The sequence below is a fragment of the Capsicum annuum genome, chromosome 8, assembly GCF_002878395.1.
Source record: "Capsicum annuum cultivar UCD-10X-F1 chromosome 8, UCD10Xv1.1, whole genome shotgun sequence".
Lineage (NCBI taxonomy): Eukaryota > Viridiplantae > Streptophyta > Magnoliopsida > Solanales > Solanaceae > Capsicum > Capsicum annuum.
In genome coordinates, this window is record NC_061118.1 from 155,453,756 (window position 1) to 155,462,964 (window position 9,209).

General features: G+C 32.9%; 1 protein-coding gene across 1 annotated transcript; it reads right to left on the reverse strand.

Moving 5' to 3' along the window:
- Positions 1-2,345: 2,345 nt before the first annotated feature.
- LOC107839699 (homeobox protein knotted-1-like 1) lies at positions 2,346-8,117 on the reverse strand. Its single transcript, XM_016683303.2, has 5 exons — positions 7,400-8,117; positions 7,195-7,311; positions 6,938-7,091; positions 2,982-3,232; positions 2,346-2,646 (listed from the first exon to the last, which is right to left on the reverse strand). The coding sequence occupies exons 1-5, from the start codon at positions 7,637-7,639 to the stop codon at positions 2,458-2,460; spliced, it is 951 nt and encodes a 316-aa protein (XP_016538789.1). The 5' UTR covers positions 7,640-8,117; the 3' UTR covers positions 2,346-2,457.
- Positions 8,118-9,209: the final 1,092 nt, after the last annotated feature.

Here is a 9,209-nt window from a genome sequence, read left to right on the forward strand (position 1 = left end):
GGGCAAGAGTTGACACTACTACGTTATGTCTTCATTTATGAAATGTTCTACAACTCTTGTCTTTGAGGCAAGACATAGCTCAAGGACTTTAAAACTATAAATTATGCCCCACGGGCAAGAGTTGACACTACCACGTTATGTCTTCATTTATGGGATGTTCTACAACTCTTGCCTTGGAGGTAAGACTTAGCTCAAGGACTTTCAAATTACAAATTATTTCACATGGGCAAGAGTTGACACTACCACATTATGTCTTCATTTATGAGATGTTCTACAACTCTTGTCTTAGAGGCAAGACTTAGCTCAAGGACTTTCAAATAATAAATTATGCCCCACGGGCAAGAATTGACACTGCCATGCTTTGTCTTCATTTATGGGATATTCTAAAACTCTTGCCTTAGATGTAAGACTTAGCTCAAGGACTTTTAAATAATAAATTATGCCCCACGGGCAAGAGTTGACACTACTATGCTATGTCTTTATTTATGAAATGTTCTACAACTCTTGCCTTAGAGGCAAGACTTAGCTCAAGGACTTTCAAACTACAAATTATGCCTCATGGGCAGGAGTTGACACTACCATGTTATGTCTTCATTTATGAGATGTTCTACAACTCTTGCCTTAGAGGAAAGACTTAGCTTAAGGACTTTCAAATAATAAATATGCCCCATGGACAAGAGTTGACACTACTACGCTATGTCTTCATTTATGGGATGTTCTACAACTCTTGCCTTAGAGGCAAGACTTAGCTCAAGAACTTTCAAATAATAAATTATGCCCCACGGGTAATAGTTGACACTACCACGTTATGACTTTATTTATGAGATATTCTATAACTCACGCCTTAGAGACACAACTTATCTCAAGAATTTTCAAAAAACTTCGTAACAACAATTCATGCCCTTAAATTTATTTTGATGTCAAAAAAAATAAAGATTCCTTTGCAGATTATTCAATTTTTATTTATTAGCAAAATATAATAGAAGTTGAGAAAAAATAAAAAAGCGATCAAACAAAATAGAGAAACAAAAAAAAGATTGAGAAAAAAAAAAGGAAAAAAAAATAAAGATCAAGAAAAAAGTGAAGAATTTAAAAATTTGTGAAAAATAAAAAATGAGAGGAAAAATAAAAATAAAGCTTGAGAAAAATCAGGAAAAAAAAAGAACTGAAAAAAGAAAAAAACGATCAAACAAAATAGAGAAATAAAAAAAAGATTGAGAAAAAAAGGCAAGAAAAAAATAAAAATTAAAAAAAGCGAAGAATTAAAAAAATTGAGAAAATAAAAAATGAGAGGAAAAAATAAAAATAAAATTTGAGAAAAAGAAGGGGGGAAAAGAGAACTGATAAAAACCAAAACTAAAAGAAAAATAAAAGTTAAAGACAATTGAATTAAAAAAAGGAAAAAAAAACCAGATAATGCTTAGGAAAAAAGAAAAAGGAGAAAAAGATAAAGATTGAGACAAATAAATTAAAACATGAAAACAAAATTAAAGGAAAAAATAAAAAGTAGAATAATAAAATTAAAGGAAAAATAAAAAATAAAAAATAGAATAACAAAATTAAAGGAAAAAATAAAACGTGAAAATAATAAAAAATAAAATTTGAAAGACAAATGATGGAAAATTTAAAAATATATTTGAGGTGTAGAGGGGCAAAATGGTACTTATACTATACTTAAAATGTAAGGAAGATTGACATTTTTTATTTGAGTCAAATATCTAAAGTGACTCATATTTTGGTATATGACATGCAATTTCCTTTTAAAAAAATTATGAACCAATATATTTTAAAACAGTGGATCGACCGGACCCAACCCCTGACCAACGTAAAGCTATATGCTCCGTCAACCATATTAAGACTACTTGTCAAAATTGATCAGTGCATTAAATTTCAAAGCCTAAATGAGATGGAATAGACCCAATAATATTAGATCTACTGAAAATCAAGGACTCATTAAATTTCTATTGCAATAAGATTTTCATCAAGATAAATGACAATATTGAACCATTTTGACGGTGACATAACAACATTCTTTGTAGTCTTTCCTTGAAGCTTTTATGACAGTATTGATATAACTCGAATCCACAACTTAAGAGGTAAGCTCGGATCCACAACTTGAAAATTAGAGGTAAGTAACCGTAGTATTACTATTGTAAAAATTTAAATTTCCCTAATCTTTTGAGAAAAGGTAGCAAAATTCCACTTCACAGGAAATAGGAAATCTGTTCAATTAAATTAATATTCCTGGTGATTAAATTTTATAAACACAAGTAAAATAGTATTCATGTATCACCTATGAACCATAATAAAATTCACAACTTGTTAGATCTAATGGGAAGAGAATATATGATTAACAATTGTTCTGAATATAATTCAATATATAAACTTGAGAATACATACGTTTGTCATACTATGCACTACGTGTTAGCTAAGAGGAGTCTTTTTTCCTTCTAATTTTCAAGTGTCAATACTTCCAGTGCCTCCAGGTCCATCAAAATACATGGATCCAGCACTAACACCTTCCATGAGAGCAAATTTCATGTCTTCCGATGGCCGCCAGTGTCGCTTCCTTTGGTTTATGAACCAGTTGTTTATCTGCTTCTGGTCTAGCCCCGTCATTTCCGATAGCCTGTTTTTTTCCTCTTCCTGCATTCAATGTCATCTATACATTGTTAACATGAATAGAAAAAATAATCACATCACTATAAACTCGTAATTCATGACCCGTGACCCTGGATTCTTCACATTCGTTGGTCGTAAAGAAATAATAAATTGATTTTAATTTATATACATCAACAATGTTAAAGCTCAATTAACTATAGGTGTCCACTGTAAGAGTTTAGATAACTAGAAATTAGCGCAGGTAACCTACTGCAACATGTTAAAATACATTGATATGTTTAAGATTCTTCACAATGTTCGTGTAAGATCTATAATCATATCAACTTTGAAAATTGAATAGCCATGGACTAAGAAATTACCGTAGGATAAGGCCATCGATTGTGGGTGTTCCACCAGTCCATCAAAGCGATTCTTGCATCCTTGGGCAACTTGCCTTTCTTCCTCTTCTTCAAAAATTCCTTTCTCAAACTGCTAAGGTAGCCGCTATATTTGCGCATCAGCATTTCTTTTAGCTCATTATCACCTTCACGACTAGCAGGAGATTCTTGACCATCCGCTGCTTCCATCTCCTCACAGCCTAGATCGTCATCTGAAGTACCACCTGCTTCATCTGTTATGGACATCTAACATAAATCAAAAGGGCAAGTATGCTTACATCACCTGACACGGCACATCTTTTGCATTCATAATCAAAGATTCTTCCATATGCTATGTTTCAATTTTAGGAAGAAAAAAAAATCTCAGACCACACAACACCATGGAATACTCCATAGGAACGGCCAATAGTATAAAAGCTAATGCTTCAACCAATTAATAAAAAGAGAACTAATATACATCAAAAACTTGATTTCAATGGTTGACTAAGTGACCAATCAACCAAGCGACAGATTAAGCTTCCCCAGATCCACACTGAGCAGTTTTAGCATCATATATCTCAATTAATTATGAAACTTTTCACCACCGCATAACACTTATTAAGATACTAATGCAAAAACACTCACTGTTAAGATATCGTACGAGCATCCAGTTAATGCAAAATACACACACAAAAGGATTTTTCCGGTGCATGGTCACATGGAGATGTTACCCATCAGGACAGCAGAAATCATAAAGGAGCAATAGAATCTAACTATTACACTGTTTAAAGATGCTTGCTTTAGATTTACATCGTCACAGTTCACAAGGGATTCATTAAAAGATTATCCAGTTTCAAACAGCACACAGCTCTAATAACTAAGAAATTCCCCGCTTTATAGTTACCCTATCACACCCTGAATAATTTAGACAAAGAAAATAACAAATAGGGGAAAAACAGAAACAAATCTTTAATCAGCCCTACACATTTAGAAAAAGAAATTAGCAATTCCATTAGTTTGGCGTTTGAAAATGGGTAAGTACTTTGGTCGTCTCCATTGTATTATTCCAACTAATATAGCGAATTACTCTACCTTCACATCAAGCTTGTAAGGCGTAACTTCCTGTGCTGGAGAGAGTACTAATCGGTGGGCAAAGACAATTAAGTTGTAAAATAAATCAAAGCATTGATGCACCTCTATAAGAAGTTGCTAACTATGGTTCAAGGTCCATGTGGAATTAATCAAACCACTCCCTCTCTGGATGCAAACCAATAATATGTGACCAAATATTAGCAACAACAACAACAAACACAGTGTAATCCCACCAAGTGAGGTCTGGGGAGGGTAAAATGTACGCAGTCCATACCGCTACTTCCAAAGAAGTAGAGAGGTTGTTTTCGATGGACCCCCGGCTCAAGATAATGAATGGTTAACAAGGTCATATGTGACCAAATATTAGCATCAGGCTAATATAGAAGATGTATTGGGGCACACACGTTCTTTATCGAAAATGTATGAATTAAGCACATAGACATACACCAAGTTATGGTGACACATGGAATTTTTAAGAGAGAAAAAAGTGAATTACGGGAGAAGACATGGAAAGAACCGAGTAAAAAAATGTCTCTTATATACTCGGTCTTTCCAAATGCAAAATTGTCTTTTCAACCTGAAAATTTAGAACTTACAGTGACTTGCGCATACAGTACTCTCTTGAGGATGTAAGCAAAATGTGGAGTACTGGCTCAGATATATGCGCACACGCCCCAAATTATAAACAAGACATCATATCCTAGTTTTCATTAAATATTAAGTTTGATGAATTCCTGAACTATGAAAAGGGGCGTTTAATGTCATAACTTCAAATAAGTAGATTTCGAAAGATTACAAACCGAATAAGCTGCATAGAATTGGGATTATATTTCATCAAACTACATATGTATGATGATCTTATAATTTAAGTAGTAAACCTTGGTTCTGTTAGTATTCCAATGTCTCTTAGTGTAATCCTTAATTAATTCAAAGTCTAGCAACACATAGTCAAGAAAAAATGAAATCGGGTAAGAAATATCCACTTATGACACTCAGAAACACCAAGGAAATGCCCAACGTAACCTGGATGCATAGAGAGGAGAGACATGGACACAGGAAAAAGCAAAAGTCACAAACAGTGAGGCAGATATGATACATCTTTATATTGAAGTAAATGAGAAAAACATATTCCACCTCAGCGGTAGTCCAGAGAAACCATCACCTATATTAGTTAATTAAAAAATTAATCAGATTAAGAATAGTTAAGGTCTTGGTATAAACTATCATCCATGCCTAGCAGCTATTATTGTTTCCTATTTAATAGTATTAATTATCATCCTCTTAAGTAGAGAAAAGATATATCCTCTCCTAAGAAAAATATTGCAGATTGCATTGGCCTTTTTTTTGACTCCTTCACCTGGAAGTACCACTTGCTCCCAAAGATGTTAGAAATTCATAGATATCTAAAGCACAATTACAATTGTAGGGAAAGGAGTATGGACAAAAAGTGTGACATGACACAAGAAAATAGGCACAGAAAAAGTCTGAAAAATGACGTGACTATACATTATACAAGGGACACATTTAGAACTTTATCTTTGCAATTTGAAAGCAATGCCTTGAGGCCCTAAACCATGTCTAAAAGCCTTGGTACTTCATGTGTCTACTAAACAAATGAATATTAGACACAGATACCTAATTTCAAACACACTAATCTACCAATAATAAGCATATCCATCATGCATGTGTAAAAACTAAGTAAATCACATGTTCATGCACACCACATCTTTCAACACCATAACATAAATCGAAACAAAGCGATTAATGCTCCATAGGTCTTGAAATTAGCACACCATCTACGAAACCGGACCTCCATGTAGTATCTATACATTTTAGGCCTGATCAAATCAGCTATATATAAATTCAATATCATCAGCAACAAAGATCACTCTTATCATCCATAATTTTCAAGTTCCATGACCAAAAAAATCCAAATGGGGCTTTTATCATATGTAAACCATCTATGTGGGTTTTCAATTAAACCGAGGTTACTTTCTTCAGCGGAAACTCAAGCCAAACAAACAAGTAAATTTTTAATATCACCGCGTAAGGCAATTTCAGAAAGAAAAAGTTCATTTTTTGTTGAAGTGTGTAATTATTCTCAAAAGAGCTGGAGCCATTGTACATTATACGGTTCGTGGAAACCATAAACTCAAATACATGATCTGCCTCTTATTCTCAACAATTTGTTTGTCTAATTGGTTTTCACATTTGTTCAGGCATGATTTCAAGCATCTAGAATATTTAGTTGTTTTTTGGCTATAGATTTTGAAGATGAAACTTAAAATTTTGAATTTTTGAAGTGGTGTTTTGACATGCATTTCACTCGGAAAAAGATTGCAGTTTTGCGAGTGAAAGTCCCAAAACCTCGAAAATATTTGAAGAAGATCTGATCAAATAGATATTTGAAGATAAACTTTCAAAATCCACTCCCAATATCTATGGCAAAATGCTAGCTCAGGAGACATGGTAGTCCACACTCCACAGCAAGTTAAAAAAGCAAAACACATGATAAAGTATAGATGTTGTTGAAGCATTGGAAAGATAAAAGAAAGAAAGAAAGAAAGAAAGAAAATCCTGTCAGATAGAAACAGTAGTTCCATGGATGCAGGCTCTGAAAAGTATCAATTTCCAAGGCAACACCAACATGCCTTCTACTAACATCGATCTTCTAACCCTAGTTATAGAGAAAGGGGCCAGCCAGCTAAAGTATGGGGGGGTCCGAATCAAAAGTTGAACGGAATAGTATTTCTGACCAACCAAACTTCTACACACACATAAAAAAATAAAAAGACTAGTTCAAACCCCAAGAACACACACAAACACACGCACTGCACTAGTTAATTAAAGAAGAAAAAGTATACTACCAGATAGATCATTGTTGAAACTTGTTGAAGTGATTAAGCTATCTTTGCAAAGGGAACTCAGCTGTGACTCTATGTTATTCAAGAACGTTGTAGCTTCATCAAACGGCTTTGATAGCTCCTCTTTGTATTTCACTAAGACCGCACAATATGATTCCTTCAACACACAAAATAACAAAAAACCCTCTTTTAACAAATGAAAATACAAAAAAAAAAAAAAAAAAAGACTCATGATGTGTGGGCTTAGTTTTTGTTATCACCATAAAGTGATCAAGTTCTGGATCAGTTCCAATTTCAGTAGTGTGACAACTGGATATTAAGTTGTTCTCTTTGCTGATTTCTTCAAAAATTGATGCCAGTTCCTGCGGTGCTCCAACCTTTATATATATGCCCAAATTAGTACAAGAAGGCATATGTAGAAACAAATAAACACAAACCAACTGTGTAGACAGTGAAGTTATTTACCTTACGGCATTGAAGGTAAGCATAAAGTAAGTTAGGGTAAAGAGGATGATTAGCAATCTGGGCTTTAATAAGATCTGACATGCCCTCCAAGCTGCTGCCTATATTATTATTATTGTGATGGTGATGATGAACAACAAGACTATTCGTATTATGATCAATAGGCGGCCCCTCTTGTTGTTGTCCAGTACTAGTACGCGAACATGCAATAGCAGAATGAAGTTTGCTCAATTCATCCATCATCAAACAGTTACACACTATACAGTAAGTAGTAGTGTGTGTAAACAACAACTTATAATTAAAATCTAATCTAAGGGGGCGGTTATATAACCCATATTACACCCATGTTTTCGTAAGAGACACTGGGAGAGGAAAAGGACCAGGGAAGAGATAGAGATAGACACCTGGATAAAGACCCAAGCTAGCTAATTCTTTTGAGTTAAAATGGGAAAAAAAGTGATAAATATCAGACCAGACTTTGATAATAATAAGTGAGAATTTTATTTATTTTATGAGGAGTGAATCATGCTAAAAGAAAACGTTATTGATTTATGTCAAGTGAATGAAAATAAAAATAATTATTTATTAAATTTTAAATACTACTATTAATTTTTTTAAAAAAAAAAAACTAATGAAAGAAAGAAAGACGAGACACTGCGTTAGCAGTGAGTAGTGGGGAAAAGGAAAGGAAAGAGAAGGGAAGCCCCGAGATGTTCGAAGGGTTGAAGCAGGTGCGCCGGATTGGATTTATATACTATCATTCAGTATTTTTGACAGTATATAATATCGATCATTCAGTATTTTTGAAGTTAGATTAAGATTTTTATATAATTTTTAAATATTTTAAATTATTTATGATTGATTTATAGTATTTTTACATAATTTTCAGATACTATATATATATTTTTTTGTTTCACTTTATTCGACGTTGATGAAATATTTGAGAAAATCAATCAAATTTGTTATATGGTTTTAGATACTTTAAATTACTAATTTTATAATTTATATGATTTTCTAAGTAATTTTCAAATTATATATGTTACTCTCCTTATTCCAACAATTTATATGACATTGCGAGAATTCGAAAACTCAAACAAAACTTTTATACATATTTCAAATATTTTAATTTGTTAACTTTTGTAATTTATATTACTTTTTACAAAATTTTCAAATAATATATCCCAATTTTAATATATCCCAATTTATTTTGCACTGAAAGAATTTTGAGTTATCAAAAATTTTTATGTGCCTTTAAATAATTTAAATTTTTATCTGATTCAATTTATAATAGTTTTCTCGCAATTTTCAAGCATATAGAAACAACAATAACATACCGTTGTATTCCCACAAAGTGGAGTCTGAGGAAGGGAAAGTGTTCGTAGTTCATATCACTACCTCAGATAAAGTTGAGAGGTTGCTTATGATAAACCCATGACTCAGAGCAAACACCAATATAACAAACAAAAAGCATAAAAACACAACAAAATGCTACAAGAAATAAGACACCCATATATTAATATTATAAATTATCTATGCGAAACAACTGACAATACCAAACCATCACAAACAAGAAAATACAAAGCACATGCATAATACTATGACTACAGACACAACTACACACAAAACACGCCTACCTATTAATAAGGATGCACTCCTACCCACTAACTCTCTATCCTAATTCACGTCCTTCTCACTTTCCTATCAATGGTCATGTCCTTTGTAAAATATAACTATTTCATGTCATGTCTAGTCATCTCCCTCTAATATTCGCATGAAACCATTCATAGTCAGCTTTTCACACCTTCGTACGGGG